The sequence below is a fragment of the Argopecten irradians genome, chromosome 7 (assembly GCF_041381155.1).
Source record: "Argopecten irradians isolate NY chromosome 7, Ai_NY, whole genome shotgun sequence".
In the NCBI taxonomy this organism is placed as follows: domain Eukaryota; kingdom Metazoa; phylum Mollusca; class Bivalvia; order Pectinida; family Pectinidae; genus Argopecten; species Argopecten irradians.
In genome coordinates, this window is record NC_091140.1 from 20,836,121 (window position 1) to 20,861,943 (window position 25,823).

Sequence of the window (25,823 nt, forward strand, 5' to 3'; positions counted from 1 at the left end):
AAACACATGACATCAAAATTAATAACTACCCGCAAAGTCATATAACTCAGTAATATACAAAAATGAAGTTTGCAAAATGACATTAATGATAATTGATTCTTTAATACATAAAACATGCAAGTAATACAAGGAGAATTTTATCAAAACACCTGAAAATGTACTACCGTATCTCTTCCTTACGCTCACGTACGTTTCTCTTTGGTTTTAAATAGTTCACAGTGTTGTAGCATTCTACATCATCAGAAGAAAAAGGTGATTACAAATACATGAATATAAACATTAGAAAGATCGAAAGGAAATGTTCACGAAACACCATGCTATACACAATGCAATAAGTAATGTATGTTTCTCTCCAGTGAAATGGTTACTTTTTCCAGAAACATGTATTAAAGAGATTAGCAACTCCGATTTTGACGATCTGCAAATGTACCTCTGTATGTGCAGAAGGGTTTTTAGATATACTCAATACCGGAGAATAAATTTGATATGTCACAAAAGTTCAGTAATTTCCAGGTGGTTTGAGTCCGAATTTGGAAAAAAAAGATAATAATTTAACTTATATACATTTACTAATAAAACAAAATGAACTTCCGGTTTTCGAAAGACCAGGTAAAATAGGTCATTTTCATACTTTCAAAAATCATATCAAATCATATTGATCGGAACAATTGGTCATACCAAACCTCGATATAATGTTTTAATTTTGTATTGAAAGATCATGCTTAAAAGAATACTTAAAAGTAGTTAGCCAAGGGGAAATAAACTGGATTTCACTCTGCCTGTCAACATCAGCGAAGAAGGAGTATCCAATCTCAATGTTCATATATGTTTCTGCTTTTTCTGAGTAAGACATCGGCGATTGTTTTTAATCTGTTCATATTATTTAGATACTAACTTAATAATTACTTTCGAACACTTTTCATCAAAATCTTTATCAACTCTTTCTGCCGGAACATGATAGTATTCACACAAATAAAACCATTCGTCTTAATTAATATCATTATGCATACATTATGATTACTAAACTATTTCTGTACTGTTATTCCCTGCTGATTGCCAGCGGGCATTTGTACATGACCATTCTAAAACCATCTTGCATAAACATATTTACATAATAATAATTCTAAATCATAACTAACATTAGTAAATATCAAACAGGACTAAGTATGAAGAAGTCATCCTCGACAATATTACTAACACGGATGTTAATATCCACCCCTGGACGATTTCATAGTAAAACTGAAGGCAGCTCTGGAGGGAAAAAATGACCAATCACAGGCCTGCAGAGACTTCCTTTGAAGATAACAGAGAGAGCGACACCCAACTTCAAAGCCACACAAACACAGTGTACCTTTATTCGTTTTTTATGTACATCAAAGGACCACATTACCTGTGCCTTCAGAACTGCCTTTAGTTTTCTATGAGATCGTTCAAGGTTCTTAAGAACGATTAATATAAAATATAAGAAAACAACTATCAATATAAAACATTGACAAATATAATAAATTCATCGAGGTAACTGCTGTCATATGTATATAATTATTGCGTGATTGGCAGTGTATTTGCAAAATAGTTTCAAATCGATGGTACACATTTGGCAAACATGATAACAATAATGACAGTGTGGTGTAAAGTACATTAGCAACATTATCAATGAATGTATCTGGAAATTCGCAGTTTATTGTTTATGGGCTTTAATGAGGTAACTATGGAAGGTAATATATTTGTAACTTGTTATCGGTGGAAAGCAATGAAGCGGGGCATTAAATGTGTGACTGTCTACCATGATTAACCATTGTATGATTTCAATAGGTCAATTCTGGCATCTTATTTTTTTTTTGGTCTCCCTTAATTACTTTCTGTTTCCTTTCAATTTATTGGCCTTGACCTAAGCGTTGAGGAAGGGTTTGGAATGTGTCATCCCCTGGTCCAGACAGCATAACGGGAGTTGGATGACTGGCTCTCCGTTGTCAGTATAATGTGACCATTTTTAACAGTATGCTATAATGCGATAACACTTTCAAGTGAATAAGAGTTCAGCTATTACAAGGCATCTTAATATGGATATACCACAGCCTCCCAAAACACGCGTGCACTCCTCACAGGCTACACATCCCAACTTGGTAATGGTAAATAGGTGTTAAACTTAACCAGTCAACCACCAAATCGGGATAATTGTGTACTACCAATAGATAAAGGGGTATTTGTAAAAGTAGCAATCAGTCCTTTAAAGATAAAATCGAAAAAATATTAATATATATATATATCATTGCTTTAGTAATATGCAGATGTATTGCTGTTTACAAAGTGTCCCCTGTGTCTTTTCAAATCAGTTTAATGAAGTATAGTTTTTATTTTTGTAGAATTACTACTTATTGTATGGTAGATGAGATATAAATCAATTAAAAATAATTCTCGATTCTGATAGAAAAAAAATATTTGAATTATTGAAAGTCGTTGTGTTGATTTGAAAAAATAAGGTGCTTTATCAAAAAGATTGTACTAAATATGCATAATTTGCATTTAAATCATAATTCGTAATACTTCAATGATTACAAGTATACTTTATAATGTGTTGTTGAACAAAACAAAACGATGATGCAGAGACATCACAAGCGACACGCACGTATATAGACCCAAGACTCAATCGGCTATTGTCAAAAACGTTCTACTTCCCTACTTTTTATATGTATAGATCATATGAATATGAGGTAAGTCATGGGGTGTAAAGTTTTGTCCAAAATTTGGGGAAAATGTTATCCGATAATAATATCTGTCAGTATAGCAATAGAGTCGAATATTATATAGCAGCATACGACTTGTTGTCGTTATTTGTCCTTGGTGTAAAGAATGCCTCTGGTTCAGTCCTTTCGTTGATCTCGATCCGTGTGTAGGATTTACTAGCTCTCTTGTTATTACCCACTGGTACACTATACTTAATTGTCACATACAGTATGGCTCCGGTCACGGTGTTGAGCACACACAGCACACAGATAGCCGCGATATATCGACCTTTCGTTGATTTGAAATACTTCCAGTATGCCCGAGCTTGAGATATACAAGGTTCAGAATCGGCTACTGAAAAATGAAATAGTTTATTGAAGTTCTCGATACGTTGAGGATTATTTACTGTTAAATTTTGATCTATTATTATTAAAACATAATTTGCAACATTGTAGTACAGTGTAGCCTGCCACAACCGACCCTTTTCTAATCAGAATCACTGTCTATTCTGACTTAGTTTCATGGCATTTTCTTTCCTTATTATTACAATTATAACCTGCATAATACGAAACCAGCGTAAACCGACTGAATATGCTGGTCCAGATGGCATCCGGTTTGGACAAGTTACATTGTGTTACCTTTTACATGCCTTTTTAACCTAATTCAAAATTTGAGCTTTTGAAAAGAGTGAAAAGTATGTTATAATGTTATACACGTAAAAGAAGTGAAAAAGAAATTAAATTGCATATACCAAGTTTTCATTGTATTCATAAGAAAGAGAAAATGAAAGCATGAAGCAAGATGCTTTATTTCAATTTCGTTATAGTCAAAGTAAATGTCATTTCCCACACTTATTGTTTTACGTATCTTGAACATTTGATAGTCAGATTTCATTCACCATTGCTCTTTATTCTCTGTCGTATGATTTCAGAAATCCAATTAATTGTATCCATTATGAATATATGTCTCATATTAATTTTGAGTCTTTCTCTGGTCTAAATTTTATTTTTTTTATGTTCTGAACTAGATATACTGCACACTTACCCGTGATACAGACCACATGATGGTTAACGTGATGAAATATATATGTTACCTTTACTTTCCGAGGACGTGGCACTAGCCGATAGGCTGGTCACCTTTAGAGGAGCTGGCGAATCAGTGCTCGGGATGAAGTTACCACACCTCGGTAGTGACGAGGGAGGTGTTGGCATCTGTCCAACGTCGCCCTCCTGGAGGATTAGTGCCATGCCCGATATCTGATGCGGCTCCATATGACAGTGTACGAACCAAAAGCCTACAAGAAATCAACGTTACACTTAAGTGTAGATATAGATATATATTTCATGCAAGCAAAAATCACTGCATTTTGGTGTTTATATATCACCTAATAAATGTTTTAAAACGTTTCACTGTTATACAACTCGTAACAATGTTATGTGTGACGATTCGACAAATGGACAGACAACACAATTACACAAAGGTGAAAGGATATATGCCATCGAAATGCTCGATGTCGACTTTTGTAAATGCTGAGTTAACAACAATATTCTATTTTCACTGGTTGTAAAGCAATATCATTTCATAAACCATACTTTCCAACGTGTAGAAAATGTAGAGAAATACCAAATGTTTCATATTTCTCACTTGGTTTCTTTGGCTCCATTTAATACATTTCGCTTGACATTGATGTAGTCAATTTACATCTAGAAACCTGGAAATTCTTTTACGTTTGCTTACTAGTTTGAGTATCAACAGGAAAACGATCGATCTACTGTCTGTACCTCAGACAACACCGCCGAGTTGAAAGTCCCACAGGCGGAACGCTGGTAGAAGAATACTGGACACTACTATGCCCATTTATATTACCAAGTACATATGTTGTCCATTTTCTATAAGACGTTTTCAGAATACCAAGATATTATTAACATACATTCACATATAAACTGTTTACCGTGTACAAATGTACGTGGTAAGTTTCGCGTGTTTCACTTTTACCCAATCTCAGCGAACATATAAAGTAAAATTTCTAGCACGTGAATAGTATCACTATATGAATTAGAGAATCCATTCGTTGTTACTTAAAGGGGTAATTCAGTTTAAGAATGCATGCAATTTATAAACATATATATATTTAGGCTATATCGAAAACTTTCATATAGATGAAGTTGAAGTAGTTACAATGCGTGAAATGTTCAGTCAGCCATTACACATTGAGGTCCCACGTCTTGTATGCCAAACCCTAGCCCACGCCAATGGAGTTAAGCAACTTATTCCAAAACTGCTCAAATTGATCTCACAGTAGCGTTTTTACCTTATAAGTATGTGTCCGACAACTTATTTTACAATTTTTTTGGTGATTATCTATTGTTTTTTTTTACTTTTATGACACCAGTACGAGTATAAGTATACTATGCATATTGTACTGCGTATTCGTATGGCTATACGATTTAGAATTTCAGCGGTTTCAATTGAATAGTTAACAATATCATCATAATTGTCAATATTTTTCTATAAGGAATGAAGAACAATACGTTTATGTCATATTTTGCTGCTTTGTTATTTAATATCGTGGTTAAGCAACAAAAATTAGCATCACTGAATTGACCACAGACCGAAAATTCCACACCGAAAATAAACTTTGAGAATGGCCCCAGATATCAGGAGGAGAATTAGTGGTATGGATTACCTGGGTTGTCAGCCTTGAATCTCACAACAACGTAACCTTGACGAGGAACCAACACCGTATCTTTTAACACAGGGTCGTGAAGATTGGCCTCAGGCAGACGACCGCCAGTCCAGGACGTGTTCCGCCAGCTGCCATTGTTACAGTTAGCATTATCGCAGATAATGTCGCTATTTTGGTCTACAATTCTACCGGTGGTATTGTTGTACGTCGGGTATCCAACTTTAATCACGTGAACATTATGTCCGTGGATGTGTATCCCATGACTCAGACCTGTTCTACTGTTATCTGATATAGTAAAGAAAAGTTTTTTGTTTATGAAAATAGAATGAAGAATGTATAGAAGACAAATTATATTTATGCATCAGTAAGTATCAGATAAAAAAAATGCATCAACGCAATCACAATCACCATGTGAAAGTATTATACAATTAATACATATTGATGTTTTGTCAGTGCTTTCCTTGTTTCACTACATTCTTACAGTTAAATATTCCAACATGAGCCTAACATGGATGAGAGTAACATCTAATCAAAATACAATATAATTTATGGTTAAAGGTCCTTATATCATTAAATTCATCTCTTTTTTTCTAGGAAATACACACCTTGCCGAAGACCTTAATTTAAATATATTTAAATGTGTACAGAATTTTATAGAATTGAGTCATATTTTTCATATATATATTTGTACAAAATGTTAAAGAATTTAAAATACAAACATGTTAATTTGTAATTTGTATTGATAAATAGCCGAAACCAATGTTGTTTATATTTTCATTATTAATAATGTTGTGACTCAAATATTTCAAGATATTTGTTAAAATCGATATCAAAGTTAATCTTACCCATATTTAGTAGAATCAGCTGAACTGTATTATTGATTCCGAGTTTGACGACATTTGTACAGTCACAGAGATCACGGCATTCAATGTCATCACAATCAACGTGTGTGTCGTTACCCTCAGATACTAACTGTGTAGAAAAAAATAAACAAAATGATTTATTTTACCATTCGTATTCTAACTTTGTTATATATTTTGATGAATTAAAAACTTTAAACATACTTGAAAATATTTCGGTAACTATATATCTATGTTTATGATAATAACCGTGAACTACAATGAAAATAGAATGGTACATTAAATCATAATATAACCATGTATCACATGAAAATATAAACTCAATGTATCTTTAATTTAAAATAGTAACAAAATATGAAGTATCATATTAACTACAGGTATGTTTTATTTTAAATTTAAATGGTGACATACAATGGCAAAAGAACGGAATTTACGTCTTTTCTTTTATCTAACTATGCTTACTATATACATGATAAAGATATCAACTCCATGCATCTTCATTTTAGGTACGGTAATGATATGTTTACTTTTACTTACCAAATCAGTTCCTCAATAATAAACAAAATGAATAACATAACGGTATTTTTTATTCTTAAAGCGTGATATATAAAATATCTAATTAGGAGCATTTAACCTCAGGTACGATATTATTACTCACAGATAATATGAATAATTCTCAAAATCGAAAATTGGTAACATTTAAGTGTTGAATTAGGAAGAATTGTAATTAAATCTGTATCTAACCTAAAACAGTAAATGTTTATCGTAGAAGAAAAGATACGAGTTCTGAATTTATCTATTCTGCAGACATTTAATAATATTTCAATATGGAAAATCAAATCATATCTACAGACATGACCATGGAAACGTTTATAAACAGAAACATTTAGTAGAAATAACACTGGAATATATAATAGACAAGTAACGGATTCATAGAAACTATTTTACTAGTTATGTGTATAATTAGTAATTCCTATTTATTTTGATTATTTATTTATTTCATTTTGTAATTTCCTGACACGTAATTGATATACATGCAACACTATTTTAACTAATGATGTACATGGATAAAATCCTATTGACCTCAATTTATTTATTCAATTATGTATTTTGTTTATTGTTTAAATTTCGATATTAAGAATTTTATACTCCATACAACTTACCTGTAGAGGCACAGGTGGTCGTATAAACCTTTTTCCGTTGACTGAGGTAGGGAAAGGGAGTAAGGAGCCACCTAAAAGTACAGTTTTTGGTGTGTGGCTTCATTTCATTCTTTTCAACTTCATATTATGTGCTTATATAAACATTCTTAAAACTATGTCCTCTGAATATTAATAAAATAAAACACATAATAATTAAAGGCTGTAATCTAGATCGATCGGTAACTAGCATGCATCAAATACACTCATACCTCCTTATTGCTGGGTTACAGATCTCTCCGCACTGTAGTTTGTATTCTATGTACAGTGTATTTTATGTGTTTTGAGAAGCTTTCATTTATTTACATCATTTCGTTTGTCGGTTGATCATAACTAGATATACCATAAAGATAGAACAGTGTTTACACGTTCACTTCATAAGTGGCGATTTTTTTCCGTTATAAATTTTGTTTTTAGAAAACCGTGACTAATAGCAAACACACTTTTTATCAAAATAATGGTAAAAGCAATGAAAGAAACAGTGTCATTGGTTATTTGTAAGGAGAAATATGCGAATATTTTCTGACGGAAGGAGAAATATGCGAATATTTTCTGACGGAAGGGTTAGTACTTTTCTATCTTGATATCAAAGGTTAGAATTCACCAACAAATAAAATTAGGTAAATTCGATGATAAATTGTAACACTACAATATATAGGAGAAATTAACAGTGCGGAAAGACATTTAACCATGCACTGTACATGTTCGATAAAATAGACAGTAAGTTATTTCAGCGTTCGTTTAATATGAGCAAAGAGCAATAACTGCTGTGGGAATAACGTCGTATTTCACAGTAAGTATCATACACCATTAAATGTATAGTGGTGTAAGTTTTGTTGGTTTACTGTTTGTAACTTTGGCGCGGTAGTTTATGTTACACGAATCCCTTTTAAAGTCTTTGAAAGTGTTATTCAGGGAAAATTATGTCATATGTAAAAAGAATGAATTTTGAAAAATTTCGCGAGGTTAGGGTTCGAATTTCGTGTAATTGAAACCCACACGAATATAAGCAACTATCAAGTACAGACCAATTTGAATAAAGTGAAAACTGTTTAGATCGGTAAGATTGCGAAACGTCGATCTCCTCTAATGAGTTTAATGTGCGAGTGCTTGGATTAACGAAATCAAATTTAAGCGCTCTGAGGGGGTATTAATTTGGTTTGGGTTTTTTTCAACGTCCTAGTAACAGACAGGGTTATGTAAGGACGTGCCAGGTTTGTTGGTGGAGGAGAGTCGGGGTATCCGAAGAAAAACCACCGACCAGCGATCAGTACCTGGCAACTGCCCCACATGGGATTCGTAACCCGCATCCCAGAGGTGGAGGGCTTGTGGTAATATGTCGGGTATTAACTTATTAGCGTAATCTTCAATTCAACCACCACATCGTATTACAGTATATAAATGTATACAGAATGACATGTTAGGGAAAAAAGCACTGTACAATGTACAGATATTAGAGTTACGGCGTGATGCGAAATGCACTAAACTTAGAATCAGTGAAATTTGTATATTTTTGTGTTAAGGTCCATACTAACGAGTATAGTGGAAGTTGAGGAAGATTTCCTGGAATGACTCTGGGGATTCCTCTACAGGCACTGGGTGTTGTGTGATCTCCTCTTGTGTAGATTTCATATTAGAAAGTGACACACAGTCGGTGTAGTGGTCGTCAGGATACCGCCTACAATTGTCGACATGTAAAACATATGAAAACAAATTATTTGCCACTCCAGTATAAACGTAATCTAAAATTCAATTGGTAAAATGACGAATAATGTAGAACAAATTACCTTGGCGGTCAAATATGTTTGTGATTATGACTGATCACGTAGATTAATTTTTTAGGAAGCATATGCATATTGCACAAGTATTTATGACTTAGCGTCGGGATAAATCGACCGGAGCAACGTGTGTGGTTTATAACTTTATGCCTTCGCATCTTTTCCCCCTTTTAACAGGGTCACTACATGTGCATAAACCTTTAGTGTGTCGCAAAATCGAGAGTACATGTATATGTCTTAAAATATAACCTACATTTTAACCTACCAGGTTAAATGTTTGAGCTCTATGAATTTCAAAAGAAAATAAAAAGAATAAATTGGTTTGAATTTTACTGTTAGGTTATGTCCCTTGAGCAAATCGTTGTTATGAAGTTTCCCAATAAACTACTTCGACATGTCTAACAAATTTTGTGCTATTCAAGGAAAAAAATTATCAAAGTGATTTTTTTTTTTTCAAAAGAAAATAAAAAGAATAAATTGGTTTGAATTTTACTGTTAGGTTATGTCCCTTGAGCAAATCGTTGTTATGAAGTTTCCCAATAAACTACTTCGACATGTCTCACAAATTTTGTGCTATTCAAGGAAAAATTTTATCAAAGTGATTTTTGTTTTTGCAAAACTTACGTAATGACTAATGTTTTATTTAAAATGTTCAACCAATAATAATCGTTTACAGTACCAGTTATTTTAAAATGCATTTAGGGGTCGGGGCTTTTGGTTGGAGGGCGTGTTTTGTAGTTCATTACGTTACACTGTAACAGTAGACTACTATCATCACATTACCCAAACAAGCAGTTGACGACAACACAACGTCTAGTATCGGTACATGTAACTCCTTGTGTTTCAGGAATATCATCATCCGCCCCTTCGTATCGTAGTATACCCATTGTCTGCGGATAAAGCAAAAAAACAATAGGACTAATACGGAGGTTTCGATATCCCAATAATGACGTAAAGTTACCATCGATAAGTCCCATCTTTCTGTGATAATGAAGTCATAAAAATCATGTAAAAATGCAACGTTGTTACAATCACCAAAATTTCGGAATATCGAAACTTATGTTTTGTTGTGCTTTAATTTACCTAAGGTATATTTTACGTCTGAGTTCTTTATTTCTTCAATTTCAATTTTCGTTATAACCACAATGTCCGATATCAATGACATGTGAGAGTCTATTTGACAATGAAAACTCTAGGACAATTACAGGTATATACCCGATATACAATGGACAATGACATACACATAATTGCTGCTTTCTTTTTAACACATGACATATCATATGTCATCCTTTCTGACTCTTGATCACATGTAACAATCTGAATGCCTAGAACATGTGATGTTTGGGATCATGTTAGGATGAACATTATTCATACACAACAGACAGGAATATACATAGCTAGACACATAGGTGGGTGAAGAGAACTTAGCCTACAGGGAACAATGCTAAAATAATGGTGTTCGCAAGTTTAAATAGAGGTCTCTCCTTCGCTGTTATAATATGAATAATTTTGGTATATCAGTCAAATAAGATCAATTGAAATGAAATGAAGGCATTGATAATACTTAATTGGTCCATTCAGTAATGTCAAATGGTCATGACACTATTGTGCCGTCAAATACTATTATGACCTCTTAATTGATTTGCGATGTCGCATTATTGTCTCCATAGACGGAAACGTCATAAACAAGCTGGTTTTGCATGCATTTTTGTTAATACACACTATGTCTTGAAATAATAAGGATCCTGGCATTTTAAAGTATTAACCCCTGTAATGTAAAGTACTTTTTTATAATGCAAACAACTTGTCATTTAAGATATATTTTAAGTAAATTTTATAAGATTTTAATACGATAACATACAACTGAAATGATAAAAAAAAAAAAAAAAAATTCCCACTATTCACTCATTTGTCGTCGGTTTTATCCGTGGGAGATTTCTCTGTCAACCCCTAGGGTATGACAGGTTGCGCGCTAACCTTTTGAACCTGAAGACAATTACGTGACGTCATGACTTCATGCAGTGTGACCGTGGCGTGCATTATCGATAACGTCAACAATATTGACGTGCAGACGATGGAACCATGTTCATATTGCGGTGAAAGTGCTTCTGTTTAGGCTATTATCTCTTCTTTTTCTTTTGTATGTGGGAGAAAATAATCATTCTTTACCTATGAGAGTGTGACAACAAAATCACAACCTTCGGGGGAATTCCTGAATGTCCAACCCTCGGCAAGCCTCGGGTTGGACGTTCATGAATTACCCCTCGGGTTGTGATTTTGTTGTCACACCCTCTACGAAGGGAAAGATTATATTAATCATCAACAGTTTCAATATTTACCTATGTATTTTTTGTTCATTTCAGAAAAATATTTACGTGTTACCATTTACTGTAAACGTAAATATTTTCGCGAGTGCTTAATTTCGCGTTATACAAGAGTAAATAGTTCGTCAGTGTTATTGTCGAGACATTTAATACCTCGGGATTTTGGTAGTATAGTAACAAAATTCAACGCGTTATAGAAATTTATTTTCTTTCGCTTCATTAGCGAAAAAATCCCCTGGCGTAAATCATTACAACAAATGTGGATTGTAACGAAATACCAGAGTTGCTTGAATAGGTAAATACACCACATGTCATATACGTTTAGAAGTAAGGCATTCCATTACCTTATCTTCTCCACCATTGGCTAGTGTTGACACCCTGATCCAGTAACTACTAACGTCCTGGTCGGCCCGTACTAACATATCAAATCTCTCTCCTCCATTGATAATGACAGCGTCACCTCTCACGCCAACAACAGCGTTACCGTCAACGGATACCACTTCTATTTGATGCTAGGAAGAATAATAGATAATAGAGCTAACTAACATTCTCATTAAATAAAACCACTTTAAAATGTCAACATCATATTCAGGTTATTAATGAAGATGAAAATAAGTTAAATACTACGTCTATACAAATGATCACATATTGCCATCCACGGCTACCTCCTCTGTTTCGTGCTAGGAAGGAAAATTAGAGATATATATGCATATGTTTACATTCTGAGTGCTTCGTCACGATATGAATCAACCAACTGACGAAAACGAACAATTGTCTATGAAAACACTATCAATACACTATGAATACAACGATTCTCGTGCAACGATCAGCTGATTTCAAACAATGAGCCAGTTTCATATCAATAAAAAATAGTCCCCCACAATATTCTAATGTATAATATCTTATGTGTTGTTTCTTGATATAGAATTAACTAAGGTTTACTGTATCAAGTCAGTCAAATCTTATTTTAAATATATTTCTTGATTATCGTTTGTCATTTGTTAAAAAAAAGGGTCGACCGGAAGGCGGAAGCTTTAAAACGCGACGTTGTGGAACGACTTCGTCATCAAGCTGTTCCGTTAATCTCGTTTCTCGTCGTATAAGGGTGTCATAATTTTAAATATAATATAAAAACCTTTGAATAATTTTTATTTTCATAAATTATTCTATTTTTCTAATTTTCATAGCGGCTATGAATAGCAGAAGGTATCTACATATCTTCCGAGGAGCGCGTCAATCCCTACATGAATTACATCTACAATTACCTACTACCCGCATTGGAAAAAAAGTTAAATTAAACGGAAATCATTTTGTATTGTCATGCACGTATACCACTTATGTTAAATGCTAGGAAGAAAATCATAAATATATAACCATTTCAATTACATCAACAATTACCTAATTTTCGCATTTCAAAAAAAAATCCTGTTAAAATGTCAACATTAAATAAAATTGAGAAAAAATGAAAATTAGTTCGTATTGCCATGCACGGGTACCCCTTATATTGGATGCTAGTACGGAAAGTCAGATATATTTAAGAATACTAATTGCATCTACATTTACCTAATACTTTGAATGCATTGCAGAAAATATCTTTTAAAATACCAACATTTCATTAGAGCCATTAATGGCTATGAAAAACATAAAACATTAGTTAGAATCACTAACAGGATTATGTTTGAGCTAAAGAGCTAACATAAAGTTTGCTTCAGGGGTAGTTATGAAGAAATCGAGACCATAACGGTCATTATCCAAGAGTGGAAGAGATGCTCTAGAAATGTCATCGACAATCAACTACGCCTGACATAAGGTGTTGGAAGTGTATATCATTATCCTGGACTATAAACATTCCATTTATATATCAGTAAACCATACCGATATAGCCGTTTCTTTTCGCGGGTCAATATTTCGCAATGGTGTTTAAGATAAAATACATTTATACCACTTTATCAAAATCATAATTCTCAAACTGGTTTCAAGAGTTTAATGTATTTTATAACTTCTGATCATTTTACTATTTTTCGCGATCACACCAGTGTCCCGAACATCATCGCTGAGAAATGATACAGCTACACGGTACACTAAAAAGCAAACTGTTACATCCTTCTCGGATCTATCGTTTTCACAATTTTATGTATTTAAAACAAAAACTTAATGTTCATTAAACTAGCTATCTGTTTGACATGCTAAGTGAAGATCCAACTTACAACTTAATCTTTATATCATTTTACTCGAACATCGAGTAATCAAATATTCGATTTGCAAAGAAAAGGGAGGTAACTCCTTAGAAATAATCTAAATTGTGTATTTGAGTATATGTATACATACATTCATATAAATGGGCTTCTGTAATAAAATTAACAAAAAATCCCCAACTGTTTCCATATACAGAGTCTATTGATATATTTAAATGCAAAATAACAAGTAAACAAGGAGATATATAACATAAAAAAACTAGTAAACAAGATAGTTATATAACATAAAATTAACTAGTAAACAAGGAGATATATAACATAAAATAAACTAGTAAACAAGATAGTTATATAACATAAAATAAACTAGTAAACAAGATAGTTATATAACATAAAATAAACTAGTAAACAAGATAGTTATATAACATAAAATAAACTAGTAAACAAGATAGTTATATAACATAAAATAAACTAGTAAACAAGGAGATATATAACATAAAATAAACTAGTAAACAAGATAGTTATATAACATAAAATAAACTAGTAAACAAGATAGTATATATAACATAAAATAAACTAGTAAACAAGAGATATATAACATAAAATAAACTAGTAAACAAGATAGTTATATAACATAAAATAAACTAGTAAACAAGATAGTATATAACATAAAATAAACTAGTAAACAAGGAGATATATACATAAAAAAAGTAAACAAAGTATATAACAAATAAAATAAACTAGTAAACAAGAGATATATAACATAAAATAAACTAGTAAACAAGATAGTTATATAACATAAAATAAACTAGTAAACAAGGAGATATATAACATAAAATAAACTAGTAAACAAGATAGTTATATAACATAAAATAAACTAGTAAACAAGGAGATATATAACATAAAATAAGGAGATATATAACATAAAATAAACTAGTAAACAAGATAGTTATATAACATAAAATAAACTAGTAAACAAGGAGATATATAACATAAAATAAACTAGTAAACAAGGAGATATATAACATAAAATAAACTAGTAAACAAGATAGTTATATAACATAAAATAAACTAGTAAACAAGGAGATATATAACATAAAATAAACTAGTAAACAAGGAGATATATAACATAAAATAAACTAGTAAACAAGATAGTTATATAACATAAAATAAACTAGTAAACAAGATAGTTATATAACATAAAATAAACTAGTAAACAAGATAGTTATATAACATAAAATAAACTAGTAAACAAGGAGATATATAACATAAAATAAACTAGTAAACAAGGAGATATATAAAAAATAAACTAGTAAACAGAGTATAAACATAAAATAAACTAGTAAACAAGATATATATAAAATAACTAGTAAACAGAGTATATAACATAAAATAAACTAGTAAACAAGAGTATATAACATAAAATAAACTAGTAAACAAGATAGTTATATAACATAAAATAAACTAGTAAACAAGATAGTTATATAACATAAAATAAACATAATAACATATAAACACAGGAGTATATAACATAAAATAAACTAGTAAACAAGGAGATATATAACATAAAATAAACTAGTAAACAAGGAGATATATAACATAAAATAAACTAGTAAACAAGAGATATATAAAATAAAATAAACTAGTAAACAAGGAGATATATAACATAAAATAAACTAGTAAACAAGGAGATATATAACATAAAATAAACTAGTAAACAAAGATATATAACATAAATAAACTAGTAAACAAGATATATAACATAAAATAAACTAGTAAACAAGGAAATATATAACATAAAATTAACAAGTAAGCAGGGTATTTTAAAAGCTTTTACAAATAATGCACAGCAGATATTTTGGTATACATTCTTGCCTAAGGTAGAGGAAACTGACACTCAATTAAATATTTACACCCCTTATACACAATCTTATAGGCCATCCGCTACCGTTCATTAAAAGCTCAGTTATTCTCAAAACTGTTCATATCTGCTTGAGTGTTATTGTCTGTTGTGGCGGTTTTTCTCTACAAAGGACTATACCGACCACGCAAATTTGTGGAATTTATATCCCCCTCTGTCGTTAATTAAAGGCCCATAACTTTGTCAAAGAGGGTCCAATGAAAGTGCCGATTGAACTTGGCCAGAGCCCTGAGACTGAGACATTTAAACATCATGTTACCTAGTTGTTCAGAAAATTCGGTAATATTTGCGAAAGTTATTGAAGGGAAACAGACGGAAATGGCGTTTTTCTGTAATGAAAGGTCCATAACTCATCCAAATAGGGTTCAATCAAAGTCACGATTGAACTTAGCCAAGGCACTGAGACATTTAACCATGTTACTAACTTTCGAGAAAATCCTGTAAAAGTTGCGAGAGTTATCAAACGAAAACAGATGAATTATTGACTAATATTCATATTTGCATTTTACGGATGGATTCCGTTTATTAACACTTTATACACAACACGTTAGTTTACAAAGAATATATATAAGCTGAGTAAGAACGCTAAGAGGTCAACCTACCTGGTCTATCGACACCTGTAGGGTGTAAGCCAAGACAGCGCTGATCACACGAAATTTAAAGGTGTCGTTAGATGTTACATTAAAAGTCTCCACTGTCCAGGGTACAGTGTCCTTAGAAATTCCTGTCAGAAACCTGTTCCCTGTATCAAAATACAGCATACATGTTAGAAATATCTTTACTGTATCAAAGTACAATGTACAAAACATGTAGTATCTATTTCTTTGGTTTCCTCATCATAGACATACCATAAACATTATCCATGGTTTATTATTCAAGACACAATTAATTCCCCGTTAAAAGTACTAGAATATGATATAGAATGCCTCTTGTTCAATATCACTTTGATGAGTTATACATTCCTTCTAATGCCAGCTAATGAGAACAAACCACTATACTAACCAAATCAACAGAACAAGCATCATACAAAAACACTTGAATATATATCCCCCAACGCCATTCAAACACATGTGAACACACTCTTAAGCACAATTCGGAAAACACCTTAACACTTTTCCCAAACGCAAAATAATAAGAATAATTTTCTTAAATGTTTACAAAAAGCACTTATGTTTACGAAAAGCACTTGAAAACGTTACTTAAACGCCATACAAAAAAAACGTGAAAACATAAATTTGTCTATCGTGCATTTATTGGAAGATATACCTGTAATGCATAAAAATTATTTTTGTTGAGATTACATTTTAAAGTCATTAACCTCTTCAGATACAAATTTTAAAGGGACAATTCAGTCTAAGAGTACATTAAAATTTGCACATATATCGGAAACAAACCAGATCTAAGTGGTTATGTATTGTAATCGTTTAACATACGTGACTCTGGCTTGTATATGGGTACAGCATACATGTTATACCTGCTTAATCGTATTGATCAACGATTCGGAATTTCAACGGTATCAATCAAAATATTTAACAATGTCGTGGATTTTGTAAATATTTCTTATTACATGTTTCATAAAGAATATACAACAATACTTTTTTTTGTCATATTTTGCTTCGTGGATTTTTGTTTTAAATGTAGATTTTATAACTAAGTTTCAATATAACAGAATGGGAATATATTCCGAAATTTATCCCAATACTTTATTTTTACAGTCAGTAGTAAAAAAGTAGTAATAGCGATAGCAATAACAAAGATGGATGGGATTTACCGCTGTGTCTATAATAAGAGAAATAGTAGCAAAAATGTTATAAATACCAAGTAAATAAGCGAGAGAAATATAACGTACCTTTCCCATTGATGAGCAAAGATTCAAATGGAATAAAGCCAACATTTTCCTGGTTGGCTCCAAAGTACGGCACAAAACACTGATCCTCGTCCAGACTTTGCAGATATCTAAAATAAAACTATATCTCGTAAATTCTTCTTCAGGGTAGTGACAAAAGCTTTAAATTCATCCATGTTTGCTATAGTAGTGTCATTTACATTATGTTTTAGTGAAATATAACACTAAAAGTCACCTGTTACACTTTTACAACGAGATACAATACGGACATACCGCAGTCTTCCAAAACACAAACGTACTAATCTCTCGCAACACATGATATGTCCTATCTTACTGTAACATTCCCCAGTCAAGGAGTTTGTTTATTTGTTTATCAATAAAGTCCTAACTTACTGTAACATTCCCCAGTCGAGGAGTGTGTATTTGTTTATCAATAATGTTCTTTCTTACTGTAACATTCCCCAGTCAAGGAGTTTGTTTATTTGTTTATCAATAAAGTCATAACTTACTGTAACAATTCCCAGTCGAGGATTTTGTTTATTTGTAAATCAATGGTGTCAACACTTACTGTAACATTCCCCAGTCGAGGATTTTGTTTATTTGATTATCAATAATGTCCTAACTTACTGTAAATTCCCCAGTCGAGAAGTTGGCTTATTTGTTTATCAATAATAATGTCCTAACTTACTGTAACATTCCCCAGTCGAGGAGTTTGTTTATTTGTTTATCAATAATGTCCTAACTTACGGTAACATTCCCCAGTCGAGGAGTTTGTTTATTTGTTTATCAATAATGTCCTAACTTACTGTAACATTCCCCAGTCGAGGAGTTTGTTTATTTGTTATCAATAATGTCCTAACTTACTGTAACATTCCCCAGTCGATGAGTTTGTTTATTTGTTTATCAATAATGTCCTAACTTACTGTAACATTCCCCAGTCGAGGAGTTTGTTTATATGTTAATCAATAATGTCCTAACTTACTGTAACATTCCCCAGTCGAGGAGTTTGTTTATTTGTTTATCAATAATGTCCTAACTTACTGTAACATTCCCCAGTCGAGGAGTTTGTTTATATGTTAATCAATAATGTCCTAACTTACTGTAACATTCCCCAGTCGAGGAGTTTGTTTATTTCAGATGACGATTGGTGGAACCAGTCTTGTAAAAACATTATATAATCTGTCCTTTCTTTACGGTCTTCTTCCTTTATGATAACAAAAGTAACGTCAAATACAAAATGGATGCAATGTAGGCACGCTGGCTTTACTACTAAAAAAATCAATTATACTTTTATTACTACGTAAGCTAAGTTATGCAAATAAACTAATGACGTTCAAATCCAGTATTTACATATCCATAAGACAATAATTCAGTTATAAGTAAAGACAGAATATTAACCTTAGATGAAAATATAATAGAAAGGGCTATTATTTATCTTAAATAAACATATTGTACCAATATAATTTTCAAAGCAAATGTCTAATATTATTTGATAATGAAATAAAATTTACCTTCTCCAGCACTATCAGGGCCCCAGCGAGTCCTTCCGTCCTTTGGGCTCCATGGTGAGAATGGTACCAGTGTGTACCGACTGGTTCGGCAATAAAACTAGAATAAACAAATATTTCAAGGTTTTCATTTTTCATTATCAAAAAATCCTTTCCTTCCAGTTATTTTGATAACATGTTTCACAGAAACACATACCGGGAAAAATGGCCGCAATTGCATAAACAATTTGTCTGGGTTTTTTCCTTATAAAATTCTATATAACAAACGAGATGCCATAAGATAAAATGAAAATGCGAACATTCAGTATTTCATTCAAGCTTGCTATAACACCAACGTTAAGGTGATTTAAATCAACGAAAACGAAGCCTACTATACCATTATATCAATAAATATATATACGCTTTCTCACCTGTATACGAACGTTTCCTCAGGATTGATAGGACAATGAGACAAACTCCCGACCCCGTCCATCCAGGGCGTTCCTCTTTGTGTTATGCCATGCCAGTGTATAGTAACTCCCTCCGATAACAGCTTGTTCTTCACCACGACCTTGACCTAAATATCGTAGTTTGATGCGCATCATTGAAACACGACACGAAATATTCATGTTGTGTCTTTTGTATAGTGGAAGTGTTGCCCTTTTTATAGTGCTATATCACTGAAGCATGCCGCCGAAGACACCAAGCAACACACCCCACCCGGTCACATTATACTGACAACGGGCGAACCAGCCACAGAGCAAAATTTTGAATGTTGCGCAGCTCGACATATGACATTCAACATTCAAAACCAATAACATAACTGGCCTACGACAACAGAATCTGAATGTTGTGCAACATTCAAAAGTCCGTTCGTTTGTCAGTTATACATAAGTTCTGAATGTTGAATGTCGAATGTCGAGCTGCACAACATTCAAAAGTCCGTTCGTTTGTCAATTATACATAAGTTCTGAATGTTGAATGTCGTATGTCGAGCTGCGCAACATTCAAAAGTCCGTTCGTTGGTCAGTTATATATAAGTTCTGAACGTTGAATGTCGTATGTCGAGCTGCACAACATTCAGATTTTGAATGTTTAATGTCGTATGTCGAGCTGAGCAACATTCAGATTCTGTTGTCGTTGGTCAGTTATTGGTTTTGAATGTTGAATGTCGTATGTCGAGCTGCGCAACATTCAAAAGTCCGTTCGTTTGTCAGTTATACATAAGTTCTGAATGTTGAATGTCGAGAGTCGAACTGCACAACATTCAAAATTCCGCTCTTTAGTCAGTTATATATAAGTTCTGAATGTTGAATGTCGTATGTCGAGCTGCGCAACATTCAAAATTCTGTTGTCGTTGGTCAGTTATTGGTTTTGAATGTTGAATGTCGTATGTCGAGCTGCGCAGCATTCAAAAGTCCGTTCGATTGTCAGTAATATTAAGTTCTGAATGTTGAATGGTGAATGTCAAACTGCGTTACATTCAAAAGTCCGTTCGTTCGTCAGTCACATAAAATCTGAATGTTGAATGTCGAACGTCGAGCTGCACAACATTCAAAAGTCCGTTCATTAGTTAGTTATGTATAAGTTCTGAATGTTGAATGTCGTATGTCGAGCTGCACAACATTCAAAAGTCCGTTCGTTTATCAGTTATACATAAGTTCTGAATGTTGAATGTCGAGAGTCGAACTGCACAACATTCAAAAGTCCGCTTTTAGTCAGTTATATATAAGTTCTGAATGTTGAATATCGTATGTTGAGCTGCGCAATATTCAGATTCTGTTTGTTCGTCAGTCACATAAATTCTGAATGTTGAATGTCGTATGTCGAGCTGCACAACATTCAAAAGTCCGTTCGTTAGTCAGTTATATATAAGTTCTGAATGTGGAATATCTTATATTGAGCTGCACAACATTCAAAAGTCCATTCGTTTATCAGCTATACATAAGTTCTGAATGTTGAATGTCGAATGTCGAGCTGCACAACATTCAAAAGTCCGTTCGTTAGTCAGTTATATATTAGTTCTGAATGTTGAATGTCTTATGTTGAGCTGCACAATATTCAGATTATGAATGTTGAATGCCGTATGTCGAGCTGCGCAACATTTAGATTCTGTTGTCGTTGGCCACTTATTAGTTTTCAATGTTGAATGTAGTAGGTCAAGCTGCGCAACATTAAAAAATTCCGCTCGGTGGCCAACAATATTTGAATATTGAATGTCGAATGTCGTATATCGACCCAACTTCATACAACCCATTTAGAGTTAAAAACAAAAAGCATTTACGTACACATCAGCACTTCTTTTCATTTTGTGACTGACTATGCTGTAGTTCTAACACATAAATATAGATAATTTAGTAATTAAATAATCAGAGATTTAGCAGTAGACTATTTTTCTTAATAACTAATTCTCATAAAAAATGATGCATTACCCTCACGATCAGACGACATTTCATTTCATCGATGCTGGTAAGTACAGAAACCTCTGAAACAAATTTATTAGCTTTTACAATTAAAATAAAACTGGCTGACCTTTTGACCTTGATACACGACGATGGATGGCCCAGGGTACTGTCCATTGATGGTGTATATCATTTTGTAATGACCATCTGTCATCGATACGTCTTCTAATTCTAAAACAAATAAGTATGGTTTGGAGTATCAGTGAAGAACTTAAACGACGGACTAGCTTTGTGCTCAATCTTTTTGGTATACATATACATACGTCATTATTTGAAAGTCATTCATATAATGTTATGTTTTACATGGCATAAGGACCAGTAAGACTGGCACTACGTAACCTATAGTTCTTGTAACGAACAATTCCATTGGCTTAAAAAGTTACTTTATCAGCAAATAAATATATAACAAATGACGTTACCGTGACTGATACAACGGCGTAATCATTTCATAAAAGAAAGAGTCACTCACTGAAGTTTGAATTCTGATGATCTATAGCAGATCTTATGATTAGGATTAATCTTAATATATTTTTGTATGTTATGGAGATATAACAAGGTCTTATCATAAGCAGTAAGTTAAAAAATTAAGTAAACATAACATGTAAACATCATTGGCACTGCCGACATATTTCCTGTATGAACAGCTAAAGGTCCACAAAGTATACACTTTCGGTGATACATTGACATACGAATAATAAAAATATTTGTATAGAATTACTTGCATATGAGGTAACAAATGTTGTCATTTGACTAAAGAAAACAAACTTCAGTCTGGTCACATGCTGAATCTCTGTAAATGATTTGTTACCTGCTGCTTTACATATTACATATAATATTTTTAAGGAGATATGTCTGAAGATTGTCTGGGTTTATTTGTTGTGTCGTTATGTTAGGTAGAAAAAGACGGACACGATAGAAGGATCATCCGGTCACGTAACGTGCCGTTTGACGAAACCAAACTGAAACTCTGTGATTCTTGGAAAAGTGGAAATTGTTCTTGATTTACTATTGATGCTGAAGGCTTTCCAATAGCAAATGATTACAATAAAACGGTAATAAAAATGTACTACGTTTTCTCCGAGTACTCCGACTTTCCTCCATTGGACACGTCCTTAAATGAGTATAGCTTTTAAAGAGACATACTATAAAATATGCCCTTACACAAATATTGTAGATTTCAAAATGAAAGATCTATAAAACGCATTATTACTTGCATTGTGTTATATTTTTTGAAAATATCAAACTCCGTTAAAACATATTTATTTTATGTTTTTCTTTTTACAATTCAATTGTGCGAAAAATGAGGTAAACATTTTTCTTTGCGTAAATCTACATTGGTGCATTATTTGTTCATCATAAAGTCATGCATGCCATGCGTTTAAGGTGTCAACTACAGACTAATATCAGTTAGGTTCACATTGCCGAACCTACAAACATCAATAACATGTTCATTGTTCGTTCCACTTAGATGATCCGCTAAAGGGCCACACAAAAACTTGCACTTTTGGGTGGGACATTTACATATCATACAAGTGATTGATGTATACCTACAGATAATGGGTATAGAATGGTCCTCATGTGAATGAAAATATAACTGGTCACATGCTTGACGTCTGAAAAAAAATTTCGAATGAGTCAGGTGTTAGGTTTATCACGTATTATCTTTTTGTAAAGAAAGTTCTGTCAGTTTTTCTGTATTCCCGTATTATTATAAATAGGCGTTATATTCTCTAAAAAATGCTAAGCTAATTGCTATTGACATTTTCACTGGTAAATGCATATAATATGGACGATAATGCGATATCTGTTTGTTTTGAGAGGTATTTGTTTACTTTAACATTATACCCTCTCATTCAGCCCTCGTCACAGACGTATCCACGAAGGACAAGCAGTTGTATGGCGCACAGTATTTTGTGGCAGGTTCCAATCATGGAAATTCAAAGACAATTTAAGAAGGACACGTAAAATGATATCACATTGTAATATGTATTACATTGTAATATGTATTACATTGTAATAAATGCAAGGTAATATCATGTCATTTATCATGAAAGTTATATCCCTATCATCTTATTTATACAAGTAAGTAATATTTTTATTTTTGAAATAAATTTAGTTCTTGAAACATACATGTACATGTCTTCATAACTTTGTTTTTCAATATAATTGAATTTGAGGTTTCCTACATTTTATTGCCGACTGTTCGGAATGTGATATTTGTATAGATTCTATCAAACGACATTTTTTCAAAGTCTTAAATAATGGGTCCTTTATATATTTATTTTCTTATTTACAAAGTCTTAAATAATGGGTCCTTTATATATTTATTTTCTTATTTACATGTGTATTCCTCAGCAGATATTACAAAGAATGGCATGGTTGTATGATATAGTTTATCTCTAAACTTATCTTTTGTATCCACGCATGACATTATTTGCGTCACATGTGAAAACTGACTAAGAAATATTTGACCCATTTTCCCTTACCTGTAAATTTCGTATAAGCACATAAGTAATTTTTTCCTTTTTCTTGAACAGCACAATGTTTGTTGTGTAAACACACATGAAGGATGGCTCAATTGTAGGATACTTAAACACAGACAATATCGTTCACGTGAAATTCAAGTGAAACATTGCCTGTGTGAATATATTTATAAACTATGAATGAATATTAAAACACGAAGATCGTTACAATACAACACATACAAGAAAGGCCATCTTTAAATAGCCTTAGTTGTTAATCGGGCGTAGGCGTTAACAACTAAATCTAATTTAACTAAAATATATATAAATAAAACAATAATTAAATATCAGTATTTTTGACAGGTCTGATGATACAAGAAACCACTTTTATCATCGAGAGATACAAATATTCGCGTAATTCGAGTTTGAATGCAAATTATAGTGCACTACTGTCAGTAAGAGTCATTGATCTCGAACTTATGAATTTGCGATTACGTCGAAATAACGAAGACACGAAATATTGTATATAATAATTAAAAAGGAAATGTACTATGAACATATAATAGGATTAATGATTTCGTACAATATTAAGATATGGAATTGAATTTTTTATTAAAACTATGAATTTGTGATAACAGAGAATGCATGCAGAAATGAAGTAGATATAAGTCTTGTCTTATTTCTTTATTCTATTGAAAGGTCCACTACCTTTCTGAAATTACTTTTTATTTTTAAAATCAAATTAAATTAATATAAATTAAATTCATTTTTTTTAACTTTATAATAAATACAATACTGTTTTCGATATAGTCAGAGAATTGTATCACTGGAAAACCGTAATAATATATCACTGCATTACATTGAATTATTATATATCATATACCATTTTCTTATCGAAAATCGCATTTGTTTTTGTGAATGCTACAGAAAAAGGAAAACTGCAGAAATACGAAAGATACATTGAAAACCCTATCTTACCTTGTTGTGTTACCGGTTTCGTTGATCGGCATGTTTCTCGGAGGTGCAAACTACCATTGTTGATAACAATAGGATGGCCGGACATGTCTGGTCCATAGTGCACCATGGTTTGTTTTATACCTATTGCCCAATCAAATTGACACTCGGCCATTGTTGGGGGACAGCTTGGTATGACAACATTTTGAAACCCGCCAATGACCTTTCCAGTAAGAAGGTAACACCAGAAAAGTTTAATCAACATCTTGATGGTTTGCGAGTCCTTCTAGTTATGCACGATTCGTCGCTGTGGAGTATTTAGTTGCAAATGTGACGATGACCGTCACATGATCAAGTGTTGTCATTGAAACGGCCATACAGCGCGAACTGTACGGTATTACCTTTAGATACTTTTTTTTTAAATTTGATATGTTTCGTGTGATGAACAGACATGTGATAATTATTGTGACTGGAAAGTAGACAATTGCAAGGTGAAGTCACGTTCAACTGACAATCAATTACCACGCGCCGCCAACAGGTAGGTTCTGGTGTTTAAACGAGGAAATCAAATGATAAGGGTATATTTGACAGGCTACAAGACTAAATTAGGTTATAAAGGTAGATTTGTTAAGTATGTTTAAAGCATCCGCCTTTCACCTTGCCGGCCATGAACCCCGGCACAAGCCAGGCGTGAAAATACCAGGGATTATCTGCCAAATCACGTGGGTTTTCTCCGGACGATTTTCTTTCACTCTTATATCCTTCCGGCAAATCAGATGTGATGTTGAACTGCGACGTTGTTTTGAGCTTTTAAAACGATAACAAAGATTTTCAAGCCAACGAAAATAGAATTATACATATAGCTTGACGGAACAATCTAAATGAATATACAAAAGAGGGGTATCACTTTGGGTCGTTTTACGGCGAC

At 32.6% G+C, this 25,823-nt stretch overlaps 1 protein-coding gene across 1 annotated transcript; it reads right to left on the minus strand.

Annotated features, from left to right (window-relative positions):
• Nucleotides 1-77: 77 nt before the first annotated feature.
• On the minus strand, nt 78-25,540 carry LOC138327816 (uncharacterized). Its single transcript, XM_069274210.1, has 15 exons — nt 24,920-25,540; nt 21,550-21,650; nt 19,449-19,594; nt 19,042-19,138; nt 18,631-18,734; nt 17,534-17,640; nt 16,287-16,426; nt 11,916-12,083; nt 10,031-10,137; nt 9,005-9,147; nt 7,434-7,504; nt 6,256-6,382; nt 5,411-5,695; nt 3,818-4,018; nt 78-3,078 (listed from the first exon to the last, which is right to left on the minus strand). Exons 1-15 carry the CDS (start codon nt 25,158-25,160, stop codon nt 2,801-2,803), a joined length of 2,316 nt encoding a protein of 771 aa, XP_069130311.1. The 5' UTR covers nt 25,161-25,540; the 3' UTR covers nt 78-2,800.
• Nucleotides 25,541-25,823: the final 283 nt, after the last annotated feature.